A 17,451-nucleotide genomic window follows, 5' to 3' on the forward strand; every position below is an offset into this window, starting at 1 on the left:
CTATTCATTGGTTGTTTGCATTATTTTGACATAATGTAATGAGTCACCAATGTGCTTCAGTTCCCACTGGACTGGCCCCACATGCCATGTCTCAAATTCATTCAGTGACAATGCCATTATTATTTTGACCCATGAAACATCCTATTGTTGTCTTCCTTATCTGTTGTCTTTGTGTCATGTTCATCTATTTCATGGTGTTGTTTATGATTTATTTATTCATCTCTGGCCTTGTGTGTTGTTCTGTCGTCTTTCTGTTTCCTTCCAGTCCTTTCTGGTAAGTTGAAATGTCACCTGTCACCTATTCACCCTGACGCCCTGACAGAGACAGGAAGCTGTCACAGCACCACCCCCCTCCATCCTCCTCCCATCACCCTCCACCCACCAATCAGCACTCATGTTTCACTTGTCAATGGCAACAGTGACAAAAGGACATTAATGGGTAAAAATCTGTAATCCAAGGTAAAACCAAATCATTTCATTATATTATTTTTCTACACCTTGTTGTGTTGCTTTATGTATTACCAAATATCCCATTTTAACTGTGGACAAATTGTGTCTGAATGTGGACTGACAGGCTGCAGATTTGTTTAATGGATGTATTACGTGGTCCGTATCAACGTTAAGATGTTTGGGGCGTAGTAATATTCTGTTACGTACCTGCTGTCCTCAGAGATGAAGGCGTAATTCCCACGGCCGCTGGCCCTCAGCATTCAGGCTGTGTCCCTCCACACAGGCCTATTAGCACAGCGAGGCCCGGTGTCACTGTGTGTGACGTTGGGAGGTAACACAGCGCTTCACTCTGAAACAGTTTGTCATTAAGATGGCTGGGCCTGGTCCAGGATGCTCCTACAGATGGCTCATTTATCCCCCATGTCCATGTAAATATTATTGGTCTGTGTCCTTGCCCATGCTAATGCAGGGACCCACATGGGGCCACACTCCTGTTTTCTCTATTCATTAGCTGTTAATATATACACAGCCTGCATTATGGATTGGACTGAATTTCAGTCCACATACGAGCAACCAGAAAAGTCTACTCTAAACAGAGACAACCTGAATCCTTAACCACAGCTCATTTGAATTCAGAGCCCATAACTGTAACTTCAAATTCCTTTGTTTTCCATTCAAATGAGCCAGACCAGGATATTAATTGTAATGTCTGATATCTCTGTCTGATGTTATGTGATATGCGATGCTGTTTCAGTATGTTAACTAACTGTCCCCATGCCTGTCCTCTAGTGCCTCCTGTGTTTGTGGTGCGGCCCAGGAACCAGGTGGTGGCGGTGGGGAGGACCGTCACCTTCCAGTGTGAGGCAACAGGAAACCCTCAACCTGCTATCTTCTGGCAGAGAGAGGGCAGCCAGGTGAGAGGCTCTGTGGTACCTACAGTACACCAGGAACCCAACATGAGCACATGTTGAGGAATGCTTATGGAACAAAAAGGAAAGACAACCAAGTAGTAAATCATAGTCTTCATTCTTTTATTATTTGATATTCCCATATGCTCTTTACACATTTTATGATTGCACCTATAAAACCAGCTATACAATCAGTGAACTTCACTGACCTTCACACTGATGTTTCAATTGGACTGTTCCATTCCATCACCCTTCAGGTCTTCCGAAGACTACTGTCTTTATCTGATCAGCTTCTCTATATGTGTCCTGTCTTCTCTCTTCTCTGTCTATATCTGTCCTGTCTTCTCTCTTCTCTGTCTTCTCTCTTCTCTGTCTATATCTGGCCTGTCTTCTCTCTTCTCTGTCTTCTCTCTTCTCTGTCTATATCTGGCCTGTGCTCTCTCTTCTCTGTCTATATCTGTCCTGTCTCCTCTCTTCTCTGTCTATATATGTCCTTTCTTCTCTCCTCTCCCTCCTCTAGAACCTGCTCTTCTCCTACCAGCCCCCCCAGCCGTCTAGTCGCGTCTCCGTCTCCCAGACGGGGGACCTGACTATCACAGATGCAGAGCGCTCAGACGTGGGCTACTACAGCTGCCAGGCCCTCAACATCGCTGGCTCTGTCATCACCAAGGCCCTGCTGGAGGTCACTGACGGTGAGTTCCGCCAATCAGTGACTCCCAGAATTAGATCTTGGAGGCATCTTGGCTGTATTGTCACACCTTGGCACATAGACATGTAGGGGTTTGAATAAACACATAATAATATACATGAGCTGTATTTAAGTGTCTAAAGTACATATTGAGGTCTGTGGAGTTTTGATCAGAATGTGTTCCAAGTCTGGCCCGGTCTCTGTGCTCCTGAAAGAGTTGGAGACTCTGTGGTGACTCATCTTCTCCAGGAGCCTGGCTTGCCTCTTGGCTCTGGGCTGTTGGCTCCTGGCAGTGTATCATTTATGCTGGCTGGTGTCTCCTCTAGGAGTCTCCTCTCATTAACAGACTAGCCTGCTGGTGGAGGGATCTGTCTTTGTGGGGAGGCCTGGTTCAGACCTCTAATCACTCTCAGTCAATGCAGCCAGCCTGGCTTTAGTCCCAGCGTTCCCATAGCGACTCACTCAGTCTCTCCGGTCACTATTATTTTGTTTACCTCTCACCTAGATTCAACCCTCTCTAATCAGACACCTCTCACCTAGATTCAACCCTCTCTAACCAGACACCTCTCACCTAGATTCAACCCTCTCTAACCAGACACCTCTCACCTAGATTCAACCCTCTCTAACCAGACACCTCTCACCTAGATTCAACCCTCTCTAACCAGACACCTCTCACCTAGATTCAACCCTCTCTAACCAGACACCTCTCCCTCTCCCTTGGTGTGGCAGGTCCTGGTAGACAGTAGAAGGAGAAGATAATAACAGTTATTAAAGGGAGCAGGCCTCCTCATCTCCGTAGGCAAATCTGGTAATTACAGGTCACAGTGACAATGTTTTAGTAACTACACCAGAGCCAGCACCAGAGCCAGTCTCCCATGTATGATACTACACTGAGTGTGTAAATGTACAGACGTATGTCCTACATTATGTGTATTTAAAAGGGGATACACATACTGCATGTTTACAATAGATTTGCTATTCGTTTGAACCAAACAACCTTCTGACTAAATCAGCTGCGCTGGCAGAATTGGTTAACAATAGCAGTATTAACAGCATTAATGATAACAGCCTCAGTAGCAATCTATAGTAGCAGGGACATGACGGACACCGTTCTCCGGTCACATGATGGAAATGAAATGGAGACAAAGCATGTTTAATTGAATCTGTGTGTGTCGACTGGTGAACGCCCACTGAGAGGGGGATGACGAGGAGGAAGAGGGGGAGAGGGGACAGAGGAGGGAGGGAAAATTATTAATGGTAATAACATTGTCTGTGCTGCTAGATATTTAGAAGCGTTTTCTCCCATGTTCTGTGTTTTATAGACTGGAGGTGTGGTTTCATGAGGGGGTGTGGTTTAAGGAGGTGGAGAGGGGATGGGGGGGTTTGGTTGGCTGTGAATGTTAACGTCTCCATTGGAGTCTGGATCTGCAGAAAGAGGACTTGTATGTTAGCCTGTTTTATTTTAATTACACCTCATTTGTTTGGCTAAGGTCAACTCCTACTGCTCAATGATTAGAAAAGTGCTTCCAGTTGTGAAAATTTCATTTCATTCAATTTTTGAATTTCTCTCTCTCTCCGTCTACCACACAGCTACCTTCTTTCTCACCTTCCTCTGTTATTTATGTGTTTCTCTACAATCCCACTGTATAATTGTCTCTCCATTTATTTTATTATTCTCATCAAATCCACTCAATCGTCCACTCAAATGATATATATTCTCTCCCACACAGTCTCTAACTCTCCCTCTCTCTCTTTCTCTCTAGTTGTGTCTGATCGCCCACCTCCAGTTGTCCGCCAGGGTCCGACCAATCAGACAGTCTCTGTGGACGGGACGGTGGTTCTGAGTTGCCTAGCAACGGGTAAGCCCACCCCCACCATCATGTGGAGGAAGGATGGGGTGTTGGTGTCCACTCACGACTCCCGGGTCAAACAGCTGGACACGGGCGCACTGCAGATCCGCTACGCCAAGGTAACACACAACACACTCAAACATGTACACACACGCATACACACACACATTCACATGCACGCTCGCACGCACACACAAAGAAACTCTCATCTTCACTGAATACACAGTATAAACACATGGAATGGTAGACCTTCTCTCCACGCTTTTCAAAGCATAAAGATAAAACAATGTATTGATGTACCTCTCTGGTTCAGAGTACTAGTACTGAGAAAATACATCAGACTGCAGGTGTATGAAGCCTTTATACTACAGGACTGTCTGATCTACAGAGCAACATGTAGGTCTACTGTAGTGTACCAGCTCACATGGAATATCTTACTGAGGCAGTTGGCTGTCCAACCATATGCCCCATTATCCTAATATATGGAAATAAGAACTTCATTGAATGGAATTCTGTTCTCAATGTAGGACAGTTTGGCTGTTTGAAAACTTCCGAATTCACCTCCTTCATATGTTTACATTTCCAATCAAGCTCTTCCATTAGCCGAGACATTAATAACGCATTCCCCCTTTCAAAGCTGTCCTGAATAACGTCTATACGGCGGAGTGGCTGGCTGACTGGCTGGCAGAATAACGTCTATACGGCAGAGTGGCTGGCTGACTGGCTGACTGGCTGACTGGCTGGCAGAATAACGTCTATACGGCGGAGTGGCTGGCTGACTGGCTGACTGGCTGACTGGCTGGCAGAATAACGTCTATACGGCGGAGTGGCTGGCTGACTGGCTGACTGGCTGACTGGCTGGCAGAATAACGTCCATACGGCGTAGTGACTGGCTGACTGGCTGACTGGCTGACTGGCTGGCAGAATAACGTCTATACGGCGTAGTGGCTGGCTGACTGGCTGGCAGAATAACGTCTATACGGCGTAGTGGCTGGCTGACTAGCTGACTGGCTGGCTGACTGGCTGACTGGCTGGCAGAATAACGTCTATACGGCGGAGTGGCTGGCTGACTGGCTGACTGGCTGACTGGCTGGCAGAATAACGTCTATACGGCGTAGTGACTGGCTGACTGGCTGACTGGCTGGCAGAATAACGTCTATACGGCGGAGTGGCTGGCTGACTGGCTGACTGGCTGGCAGAATAACGTCTATACGGCGGAGTGGCTGGCTGACTGGCTGGCAGAATAACGTCTATACGGCAGAGTGGCTGGCTGACTGGCTGACTGGCTGACTGGCTGGCAGAATAACGTCTATACGGCGTAGTGACTGGCTGACTGGCTGGCAGAATAACGTCTATACGGCGGAATGGCTGGTTGACTGGCTGGCTGGCTGACTGGCTGGCAGAATAACATCTATATGGCGTAGTGGCTGGCTGACTGGCTGACTGGCTGGCAGAATAACGTCCATACGGCGTAGTGACTGGCTGACTGGCTGGCTGGCTGACTGGCTGGCAGAATACCTTCTATACGGCGGAGTGGCTGGCTGACTGGCTGACTGGCTGGCAGAATAACGTCTATACGGCGTAGTGGCTGGCTGACTGGCTGGCAGAATAACGTCTATACGGCGTAGTGGCTGGCTGACTGGCTGACTGGCTGGCTGACTGGCTGACTGGCTGGCAGAATAACGTCTATACGGCGGAGTGGCTGGCTGACTGGCTGACTGGCTGGCAGAATAATGTCTATACGGCGTAGTGACTGGCTGACTGGCTGACTGGCTGGCAGAATAACGTCTATACGGCGTAGTGACTGGCTGACTGGCTGACTGGCTGGCAGAATAACGTCTATACGGCGTAGTGACTGGCTGACTGGCTGGCAGAATAATGTCTATACGGCGGAGTGGCTGGCTGACTGGCTGACTGGCTGACTGGCTGGCAGAATAACGTCTATACGGCGGAGTGGCTGGCTGACTGGCTGGCAGAATAACGTCTATATGGCGGAGTGGCTGGCTGACTGGCTGACTGGCTGACTGGCTGGCAGAATAACGTCTATACGGCGTAGTGGCTGGCTGACTGGCTGACTGGCTGACTGGCTGGCAGAATAACGTCTATACGGCGGAGTGGCTGGCTGACTGGCTGACTGGCTGGCAGAATAACGTCTATACGGCGTAGTGACTGGCTGACTGGCTGGCAGAATAACGTCTATGCGGCGGAATGGCTGGTTGACTGGCTGGCTGGCTGACTGGCTGGCAGAATAACGTCTATACGGCGTAGTGACTGGCTGACTGGCTGACTGGCTGGCAGAATAACATCTATACGGCGTAGTGGCTGGCTGACTGGCTGGCAGAATAACGTCTATACGGCGTAGTGGCTGGCTGACTGGCTGGCAGAATAACGTCTATACGGCGTAGTGGCTGGCTGACTGGCTGACTGGCTGGCTGGCTGGCTGGCTGGCAGAATAACGTCTATACGGCGGAGTGGCTGGCTGACTGGCTGGCAGAATAACGTCTATACGGCGGAGTGGCTGGCTGGCTGGCTGACTGGCTGACTGGCTGGCTGGCTGGCTGGCAGAATAACGTCTATACGGTGGAGTGGCTGGCTGACTGGCTGGCAGAATAACGACTATACGGCGGAGTGGCTGGCTGACTGGCTGACTGGCTGGCTGGCTGGCTGACTGGCTGACTGGCTGACTGGCTGGCAGAATAACGTCTATACGGCGGAGTGGCTGGCTGACTGGCTGGCAGAATAACGTCTATACGGCGGAATGGCTGGCTGACTGGCTGACTGGCTGACTGGCTGGCTGGCAGAATAACGTCTATACGGCGGAGCGGCTGGCTGACTGGCTGAAAGGCTGACTGGCTGGCAGAATAACGTCTATATGGCGGAGTGGCTGGGTGACTGACTGGCTGATTTGCTGGCAGAATAACGTCTATACGGCGGAGTGGCTGGCTGACTGGCTGACTGGCTGACTGGCTGACTGGCTGACTGGCTGGCAGAATAACGTCTATACGGCGGAGCGGCTGGCTGACTGGCTGGCAGAATAACTTGTGCTGCTCCATTAGTAAATAAAGCATGTGATCAGTTCCCTCCTAGGGTCCAGCCATGCCTCTCCTCTCCTCAGTGAGCCGTCAATCAGCTGTCAGGGGTTTGAAGTGAATTCACACACACTATTGTCCTGTCACTCAACAGAGTGTGATGGGGACCTGTGTGAAGCAGAACACTGAGGGAGAGACCGGGGGGGTGCCGATGCATTCTCCAGATGGAGGCATCAAGGGGTCAGAGTTTGCGTTAGACTGTTGCTGTGTGTATGCGTGTGTGTTGTGATGACTGCAGGCAGGTTGTGTGTGGTGACAGGGCTGTGGTGAATGGGCAACACTGTGAGAATAGTGTGATGTGTTTTCAACCCAAACCTTACGTAAGGCAATTTACATGAATGAACATTTAGTTTATGTTTGGAGGTAACGCACCATGTCTTTTGTAATGCGTTTTAAGGAGCTGGATGACTTGTCTTACCTGTCAGGTTGAGCTTAGATGGACCCAACCTGGAGGCTGATCTACAGGGCACAAACACTCTCCCTCTCTCAAACACACTGAGACACACACTATCCCTCTCTCAAACACACTGAGACACACACTCTCCCTCTCTCAAACACACTGAGACACACACTCTCCCTCTCTCAAACACACTAGAGAGTGTCACCATATCTGTTCTGTAAAGCACTCCTTTCCCTGATGGGAGGGTGAGAGGAGTGATGAGGATGAGGAGAAGAGGGGAGAGGGAGAGGAGGTCTCCAATTAGTCTTTGTTCCTGTGGAAATCTTTTCAATTTGACTGGTACAATCCTGCCACTTGGCCTTCCCAGCTGCTTTTCCCACTTTCTAGAGGGAAATATAATAGTGAGATTACCAGGCACTGATGGCTGGCTGCTAGGGACCACAGCAGCATGTCAATGAGAGAGAGAGAGAGAGAGAGAGAGAGAGAGAGAGAGAGAGAGAGAGAGAGAGAGAGAGAGAGAGAGATAGAGCGAGAGAGAGAGAGAGAGAGAGAGAGAGAGAGAGAGAGAGAGAGAGAAAGCAGCACTATTTTAGTCCAATTCCACTGATGTCCAGACAGTACCTTGTCATTTGCATTTGAACCCAGAGCAATCACTAATCTAGTCCCTCTCCCCTCTATTTCCTGTCTTCTTTTTTTCTGTCTTATAGCTGGGTGACACAGGCATGTACACATGCATCGCCTCCACTCCCAGTGGCGAAGCCTCGTGGAAGGCCTATCTGGATGTTCAAGGTAAACCACTGGGCTGCTGCCTACTGTCACTGTGGCTACACTCCATAATGAATTAAATACATTCAGTCTGTAATTGCTTTTTTAGTTGGAATGACACAATCTTGCCACCAGCCCAGGGAGTGTGCGTGAGTCTGTGTGTGTGTGAATGTGCTTGGTATGCATTCCATAGTCTGGCGTTACTGATAAAGTATTCATTTAGCTTTATAGAAAATGTCTCATGATACTCTCCTCATCTTCAGAGTTTGGTGTTCCAGTGCAGCCGGCCAGACCCACTGACCCCAACCTGATCCCCAGCGCCCCCTTCAAACCTGAGGTCACTGACGTCACCCGCACCTCCGTCACTCTGTCCTGGAAGCCCAACTTCTCAGGAGCCACGCCCACCTCCTACATCATAGAGGCCTTCAGGTAAGAGCAGAGGACAAAGGAGTTCACTTGTGACCAAAATAAATAAAGTGATGTCACAGTGCATTTGTATTTATTATGGATCCCCATTAGTTCCTGTCAAGACAGCAGCTACTCTTCCTGGGGTTTATTATGGATCCCCATTAGTTCCTGTCAAGGCAGCAGCTACTCTTCCTGGGGTTTATTATGGATCCCCATTAGTTCCTGTCAAGACAGCAGCTACTCTTCCTGGGGTTTATTATGGATCCCCATTAGTTCCTGTCAAGACAGCAGCTACTCTTCCTGTGCTTTATTATGGATCGCCATTAGTTCCTGTCAAGGCAGCAGCTACTCTTCCTGGGGTTTATTATGGATCCCCATTAGTTCCTGTCAAGACAGCAGCTACTCTTCCTGGGGTTTATTATGGATCCCCATTAGTTCCTGTCAAGGCAGCAGCTACTCTTCCTGGGGTTTATTATGGATCCCCATTAGTTCCTGTCAAGGCAGCAGCTAATCTTCCTGGGCTTTATTATGGATCCCCATTAGTTCCTGCCAAGGCAGCAGCTTCTCTTCCTGGGGTTTATTATGGATCCCCATTAGTTCCTGTCAAGGCAGCAGCTTCTCTTCCTGGGGTTTATTATGGATCCCCATTAGTTCCTGTCAAGGCAGCAGCTACTCTTCCTAGGGTTTATTATGGATCCCCATTAGTTCCTGTCAAGGCAGCAGCTACTCTTCCTGGGGTTTATTATGGATTCCCATTAGTCCCTGTCAAGGCATCAGCTACTATTCCTGGGGTCCAGCAACATTAAGGCAGTTATATACCATTTTAAAAACATTACATTTCACAACAGATTTCACAACACATTAAATGTGCGCCCCCAAGCCACTTCTCTACTACCACATATCATACGCCTATGGTCTGAGTGTGTGTATGAACTTTAAACCTGATGTGTAACATCCTGTTCTGTCTTCTCTCCTAGTCATGCGTCAGGCAGCAGTTGGCAGACCCTGGCAGAACATGTGAAGACCGAGTCGTATGTACTGAAGGGCCTGAAAGCCAGTGCTGTCTATCTCTTCCTGGTCCGAGCTGCCAACGCCTACGGCCTGAGTGACCCCAGCCCCATCACTGACACCGTCAAAACACAAGGTGGGTCTCTGCTCTCTCTTAATGACTTGAAATGGGCCGCTTTACGGTAGGTCCCTGTCTGGACCTTGTCCCTGTCTGGACCTTGTCCATGTCCTTGCATGGACCTGGTCCCTGTCTGGACCTTGTCACTGTCCTTGCATGGACCTTGTCCCTATCTGGACCTTTTCACTGTCCTTGCATGGACCTTGTCCCTATCTGGACCTTGTCCCTGTCCTTGCATGGACCTTGTCCCTGTCTGGACCTTGTCCTTGTCTGGACCTTGTCCCTGTCTGGACCTTGTCCCTGTCTGGACCTTGACCCTGTCCCTGTCTGGATCGTGTCCCTATCCCTGCATGGACCTTGTCCCTGTCTGGACCTTGTCCCTGTCCCTGCATGGACCTTGTCCCTGTCTGGACCTTGTCACTCTCCTTGCATGGACCTTGTCCCTGTCTGGACCTTGTCCCTGTCCTTGCATGGACCTTGTCCCTGTCTGGACCTTGTCCCTGTCCTTGCATGGACCTTGTCCTTGTCTGGACCTTGTCCCTGTCTGGACCTTGTCCCTGTCTGGACCTTGTCCTTGTCTGGACCTTGTCCTTGTCTGGACCTTGTCCCTGTCTGGATCGTGTCCCTATCCCTGCATGGACCTTGTCCCTGTCTGGACCTTGTCCCTGTCTGGACCTTGTCCCTCTCTGGACCTTGTCCCTGTCTGGACCTTGTCCCTGTCTGGACCTTGTCCCTGTCCTTGCATGGACCTTGTCCCTGTCTGGACCTTGTCCCTGTCTGGATCGTGTCCCTATCCCTGCATGGACCTTGTCCCTGTCTGGACCTTGTCCCTGTCCCTGCATGGACCTTGTCCCTGTCAGGGCCTTGTCCCTGTCCTTGCATGGACCTTGTCCTTGTCTGGACCTTGTCCCTGTCTGGACCTTGTCCTTGTCCTTGCATGGACCTTGTCCCTGTCTGGACCTTGTCCTTTCTGGACCTTGTCCTTGTCTGGACCTTGTCCTTGCATGGACCTTGTCCCTGTCTGGACCTTGTCCTTGTCTGGACCTTGTCCCTGTCCCTGTCCTTGCATGGACCTTGTCCCTGTCTGGACCTTGTCCCTGTCCTTGCATGGACCTTGTCCCTGTCTGGACCTTGTCCCTGTCCTTGCATGGACCTTGTCCTTGTCTGGACCTTGTCCCTGTCTGGACCTTGTCCTTGTCCTTGCATGGACCTTGTCCCTGTCTGGACCTTGTCCTTTCTGGACCTTGTCCTTGTCTGGACCTTGTCCTTGCGTGGACCTTGTCCCTGTCTGGACCTTGTCCTTGTCTGGACCTTGTCCCTGTCCCTGTCTGGACCTTGTCCCTGTCCTTGCATGGACCTTGTCCTTGTCTGGACCTTGTCCCTGTCCCTCTCTGGACCTTGTCCCTGTCTGGATCGTGTCCCTATCCCTGCATGGACCTTGTCCCTGTCTGGACCTTGTCCCTGTCACTGCATGGACCTTGTCCCTTTCTGGACCTTGTCCCTGTCCTTGCATGGACCTTGTCCCTGTCTGGACCTTGTCCCTGTCCCTGCATGGACCTTGTCCCTGTCTGGACCTTGTCCCTGTCCTTGCATGGACCTTGTCCCTGTCTGGACCTTGTCCCTGTCCTTGCATGGACCTTGTCCTTGTCTGGACCTTGTCCTTGTCTGGACCTTGTCCCTGTCCTTGCATGGGCCTTGTCATTGTCTGGACCCTGTCCCTGTCTGGACCTTGTCCCTGTCCCTGTCTGGACCTTGTCCCTGTCCTTGCATGGACCTTGTCCCTGTCTGGACCTTGTCCTTGTCCCTGTCTGGACCTTGTCCTTGTCTGGACCTTGTCCCTGTCTGGACCTTGTCCCTGTCCCTGTCTGGACCTTGTCCCTGTCTGGACCTTGTCCCTGTCCTTGCATGGACCATGTCCCTGTCTGGACCTTGTCCTTGTCTGGACCCTGTCCTTGTCTGGATCGTGTCCCTGTCCTTGCATGGACCTTGTCCTTGTCTGGACCCTGTCCCTGTCTGGACCTTGTCCCTGTCCCTGTCTGGACCTTGTCCCTGTCCTTGCATGGACCTTGTCCCTGTCTGGACCTTGTCCCTGTCCCTGTCTGGACCTTGTCCTTGTCTGGACCTTGTCCCTGTCTGGACCTTATCCCTGTCTGGACCTTGTCCCTGTCCTTGCATGGACCTTGTCCTTGTCTGGACCTTGTCCTTGTCTGGAACTTGTCCTTGTCTGGACCTTGTCCCTGTCCTTGCATGGACCTTGTCCTTGTCTGGACCTTGTCCTTGTCTGGACCTTGTCCTTGTCTGGACCTTGTCCTTGCATGGACCTTGTCCCTGTCTGGACCTTGTCCTTGTCTGGACCTTGTCCCTGTCTGGACCTTGTCCTTGTCTGGACCTTGTCCTTGTCTGGAACTTGTCCTTGTCTGGACCTTGTCCCTGTCCCTGTCTGGACCTTGTCCCTGTCCTTGCATGGACCTTGTCCTTGTCTGGACCTTGTCCCTGTCCCTCTCTGGACCTTGTCCCTGTCTGGATCGTGTCCCTATCCCTGACACCGTCAAAACACAAGGTGGGTCTCTGCTCTCTCTTAATGACTTGAAATGGGCCGCTTTACGGTAGGTCCCTGTCTGGACCTTGTCCCTGTCTGGACCTTGTCACTGTCCTTGCATGGACCTTGTCCCTATCTGGACCTTTTCACTGTCCTTGCATGGACCTTGTCCCTATCTGGACCTTGTCCCTGTCCTTGCATGGACCTTGTCCCTGTCTGGACCTTGTCCTTGTCTGGACCTTGTCCCTGTCTGGACCTTGTCCCTGTCTGGACCTTGACCCTGTCCCTGTCTGGATCGTGTCCCTATCCCTGCATGGACCTTGTCCCTGTCTGGACCTTGTCCCTGTCCCTGCATGGACCTTGTCCCTGTCTGGACCTTGTCACTGTCCTTGCATGGACCTTGTCCCTGTCTGGACCTTGTCCCTGTCCTTGCATGGACCTTGTCCCTGTCTGGACCTTGTCCCTGTCCTTGCATGGACCTTGTCCTTGTCTGGACCTTGTCCCTGTCTGGACCTTGTCCCTGTCTGGACCTTGTCCTTGTCTGGACCTTGTCCTTGTCTGGACCTTGTCCCTGTCTGGATTGTGTCCCTATCCCTGCATGGACCTTGTCCCTGTCTGGACCTTGTCCCTGTCTGGACCTTGTCCCTCTCTGGACCTTGTCCCTGTCTGGACCTTGTCCCTGTCTGGACCTTGTCCCTGTCCTTGCATGGACCTTGTCCCTGTCTGGACCTTGTCCCTGTCTGGATCGTGTCCCTATCCCTGCATGGACCTTGTCCCTGTCTGGACCTTGTCGCTGTCCCTGCATGGACCTTGTCCCTGTCAGGGCCTTGTCCCTGTCCTTGCATGGACCTTGTCCTTGTCTGGACCTTGTCCCTGTCTGGACCTTGTCCTTGTCCTTGCATGGACCTTGTCCCTGTCTGGACCTTGTCCTTGTCTGGACCTTGTCCCTGTCCCTGTCCTTGCATGGACCTTGTCCCTGTCTGGACCTTGTCCCTGTCCTTGCATGGACCTTGTCCCTGTCTGGACCTTGTCCCTGTCCTTGCATGGACCTTGTCCTTGTCTGGACCTTGTCCCTGTCTGGACCTTGTCCTTGTCCTTGCATGGACCTTGTCCCTGTCTGGACCTTGTCCTTTCTGGACCTTGTCCTTGTCTGGACCTTGTCCTTGCGTGGACCTTGTCCCTGTCTGGACCTTGTCCTTGTCTGGACCTTGTCCCTGTCCCTGTCTGGACCTTGTCCCTGTCCTTGCATGGACCTTGTCCTTGTCTGGACCTTGTCCCTGTCCCTCTCTGGACCTTGTCCCTGTCTGGATCGTGTCCCTATCCCTGCATGGACCTTGTCCCTGTCTGGACCTTGTCCCTGTCCCTGCATGGACCTTGTCCCTTTCTGGACCTTGTCCCTGTCCTTGCATGGACCTTGTCCCTGTCTGGACCTTGTCCCTGTCCCTGCATGGACCTTGTCCCTGTCTGGACCTTGTCCCTGTCCTTGCATGGACCTTGTCCCTGTCTGGACCTTGTCCCTGTCCTTGCATGGACCTTGTCCTTGTCTGGACCTTGTCCTTGTCTGGACCTTGTCCCTGTCCTTGCATGGGCCTTGTCATTGTCTGGACCCTGTCCCTGTCTGGACCTTGTCCCTGTCCCTGTCTGGACCTTGTCCCTGTCCTTGCATGGACCTTGTCCCTGTCTGGACCTTGTCCTTGTCCCTGTCTGGACCTTGTCCTTGTCTGGACCTTGTCCCTGTCTGGACCTTGTCCCTGTCCCTGTCTGGACCTTGTCCCTGTCTGGACCTTGTCCCTGTCCTTGCATGGACCATGTCCCTGTCTGGACCTTGTCCTTGTCTGGACCCTGTCCTTGTCTGGATCGTGTCCCTGTCCTTGCATGGACCTTGTCCTTGTCTGGACCCTGTCCCTGTCTGGACCTTGTCCCTGTCCCTGTCTGGACCTTGTCCCTGTCCTTGCATGGACCTTGTCCCTGTCTGGACCTTGTCCCTGTCCCTGTCTGGACCTTGTCCTTGTCTGGACCTTGTCCCTGTCTGGACCTTATCCCTGTCTGGACCTTGTCCCTGTCCTTGCATGGACCTTGTCCTTGTCTGGACCTTGTCCTTGTCTGGAACTTGTCCTTGTCTGGACCTTGTCCCTGTCCTTGCATGGACCTTGTCCTTGTCTGGACCTTGTCCTTGTCTGGACCTTGTCCTTGTCTGGACCTTGTCCTTGCATGGACCTTGTCCCTGTCTGGACCTTGTCCTTGTCTGGACCTTGTCCCTGTCTGGACCTTGTCCTTGTCTGGACCTTGTCCTTGTCTGGAACTTGTCCTTGTCTGGACCTTGTCCCTGTCCCTGCATGGACCTTGTCCTTGTCTGGACCTTGTCCTTGTCTGGACCTTGTCCTTGTCTGGACCTTGTCCTTGCATGGACCTTGTCCCTGTCTGGACCTTGTCCTTCTCTGGACCTTGTCCCTGTCTGGACGTTGTCCCTGTCTGGACCTTGTCCTTGTCTGGACCTTGTCCCTGTCTGGACCTTGTCCTTGTCTGGACCTTGTCCTTGCATGGACCTTGTCCTTGTCTGGACCTTGTCCTTGTCTGGACCTTGTCCCTGTCTGGACCTTGTCCCTGTCTGGACCTTGTCCCTGTCTGGACCTTGTCCCTGTCCCTGTCTGGACCTTGTCCCAGTCTGAACCCTCTGCTGTTCATACTGGACAGGTATTTATTGTGTGTGTGTGTGTGTGTGTGTGTGTGTGTGTGTGTGTGTGTGTGTGTGTGTGTGTGTGTGTGTGTGTGTGTGTGTGTGTGTGTGTGTGTGTGTGTGTGTGTGTGTGTGTGTGTGTGTGTGTGTGTGCAGATATCCCCCCCACCAGTCAGGGAGTGGACCACCGTCAGATTCAGAGGGAGTTAGGAGAGGTGGTCATCCACCTTCACAACCCCACCATCCTCTCCTCCTCCTCTGTCAGAGTGCAGTGGACGGTGAGTGTTTTTCTCTGCTTCAAAACACGACTTTAGGGATGACATTCCCAATGAGTGACTCTTGTCATGTATGTACATTACCGCTCAAAAGTTTGGGGTCACTTAGAAATGTCCTTGTTTTTGAAAGAAAAGCGAACAAATTGTCAATTCAAATAACATCAAATTGATCAGAAATACAGTGTAGACATTGTAAATGTTGTAAATGATTATTGTAGCTGGAAACAGCAGATTTTTTATGGAATATCTACATAGGCGGATAGAGGCCCATTATCAGCAACCATCACTCCTGTGTTCCAATGGCACGTTGTGTTAGCTAATCCAAGTTTATCATTTTAAAAGGCGAATTGATCATTAGAAAACCTTTTTGCAATTATGTTAGTACAGCTGAAAGCTGTTGTTCTGATTAAAGAAGCAATAAAACTGGCCTTCTTTAGACTAGTTGAGTATCTGGAGCATCAGCATTTGTGGGTTCGGTTACAGGCTCAAAATTTGCCAGAAACAAATAACTTTCTTCTGAAACTTGTCAGTCTGTTCTTGTTCTGAGAAATGAAGGCCTTTCCATGCGAGAAATTGCCAAGAAACTGTACATAACGCTGTGTACTACTCCCTTCACAGAACAGCGTAAACTGGCTCTAACCAGAATAGAAAGAGGAGTGGGAGGGCCCCGGTGCACAACTGAGCAAGAGGACAAGGTCATTAGAGTGTCTAGTTTGAGAAACAGACGCCTCACAAGTCCTCAACTGGCAGCTTCATTAAATAGTACTCGCAAAACACCAGTCTCAACTTCAACAGTGAAGATGCGACTCCAGGATGCTGGCCTTCTAGGCAGAGTTCCTCTGTCCAGTGTCTGTGTTCTTTTGCCCATCTCAATATTTTCTTTTTATTGGCCAGTCTGAGATATGGCTTTGTCTTTGCAACTCTGCCTAGAAGGCCAGCATCCCGGAGTCACCTCTTCACTGTTGACATTGAGACTGGTGTTTTGCCAGTTGTGGACTTGTGAGGCATCTGTTTCTCAAACTAGAAAATCTAATGACCTTGTCCTCTTGCTCAGTTGTGCTCCGGGGCATACCACTCCTCTTTCAATTCTGGTTAGAGCCATTTTACGCTGTTCTGTGATGGGAGTAGTACACAGCATTATACGAGATCTTCAGTTTCTTGGCAATTTCTCTCATGGATTAGCCTTCATTTCTCAGAACAAGAATAGACTGACAAGTTTCAGAAGAAAGGTATTTGTTTCAGGCCATTTTGAGCCTGTAATCGAACCCACAAGTGCTGATGCTCCAGATACTCAACAAGTCTAAAGAAGGCCAGTTTTATTACTTCTTTAATCAGAACAGTTTTCAGCTGTTCTAACATAATTGCAAAAGGGTTTTCTAATGATCAATTAGCTTTTTAAAATAATAAACTTGGATTAGCTAACACAATGTGCCTTTGGAACACAGGAGTGATGGTTGCTGACAAGGTATTTTACTTTCAAAAACAAGGACATTTCTAAGTGACCTCAAACTTTTGAACAGTAGTCTATATGGTGTATGTATTATTTTAATATCTATTGTGTACTTTGTATGTTTTAGCATTAATTTTAAAATGTAAATGCATAATTTTTATTGTTCTCTCCAAAGTCACCATAGAGAGTAGCTAGGTCTGGAGCGCTCTGTGCTCACGGTCGATTTGTTTGCCCACTCAGCAGTGCTAATGTGCTAGCGTCCTGTAGAGGACAGACACTGCACTGCGGAGATGGACAGAGCAGAGAACAGACTGGAACCCTGTCAAAACTCTCTAAGTATCCATCTGGTCAGGGCCAGTCACGCTGGCCAGCACTGCTGCTGTAAGACCTGTCTTTCTGCTTGTCTGTCTGTCTGCCTGTCTTTCTGCCTGTCTTCAATCAGAGCTAAACCAACCCACAGCTGCCCACTCACAACACTCCACAACACACAGTCCACTGCCATAAGCCGCCCAGCAGCGCAGCGTGCCAGCCTGTGCCTTCCCAGATTGAAAACACTTGACTGCTGTTAAAACAAGTGAAAAGGAAGAGGTGTCCAACTAGTGCTCTCAGGCTGAAATGGATTGCAGATGTGGGAGGAGAGAGGGAGGAGGAGAAGGAGAAAAGAGGATTATAAAGGAGGGGTAGAGATTAAAGGGCAGCATGCAGAGGTGTTAGGACCTCTATGCTGTTAGATAGTGGATATCTTATTAAAAACTGTTTGGCTACCATGATTCCACTGGCTCCATGTCGATCTATTCCAGGTTATGTAGAATAGAAGGAAAGTATA

At 50.4% G+C, this 17,451-nt stretch overlaps 1 protein-coding gene across 4 annotated transcripts in view; it reads left to right on the forward strand.

Moving 5' to 3' along the window:
* Positions 1-17,451, forward strand: part of robo1 (roundabout, axon guidance receptor, homolog 1 (Drosophila)) — a 544,530-nt gene that overhangs the window by 434,469 nt on the left and 92,610 nt on the right. For 3 of the 4 annotated variants that reach the window (XM_036964909.1, XM_036964911.1, XM_036964910.1), the window contains 8 exons: positions 266-274; positions 1,240-1,364; positions 1,879-2,050; positions 3,810-4,015; positions 8,093-8,174; positions 8,414-8,579; positions 9,536-9,702; positions 15,057-15,178. In XM_036964909.1, the coding sequence (XP_036820804.1) occupies positions 266-274; positions 1,240-1,364; positions 1,879-2,050; positions 3,810-4,015; positions 8,093-8,174; positions 8,414-8,579; positions 9,536-9,702; positions 15,057-15,178 (1,049 nt within the window). The remainder of the gene's footprint in view (positions 1-265; positions 275-1,239; positions 1,365-1,878; positions 2,051-3,809; positions 4,016-8,092; positions 8,175-8,413; positions 8,580-9,535; positions 9,703-15,056; positions 15,179-17,451) is intronic. The other variant, XM_036964908.1, reaches the window with a different exon arrangement.

Source organism: Oncorhynchus mykiss, chromosome 27, assembly GCF_013265735.2.
Source record: "Oncorhynchus mykiss isolate Arlee chromosome 27, USDA_OmykA_1.1, whole genome shotgun sequence".
NCBI lineage: Eukaryota > Metazoa > Chordata > Actinopteri > Salmoniformes > Salmonidae > Oncorhynchus > Oncorhynchus mykiss.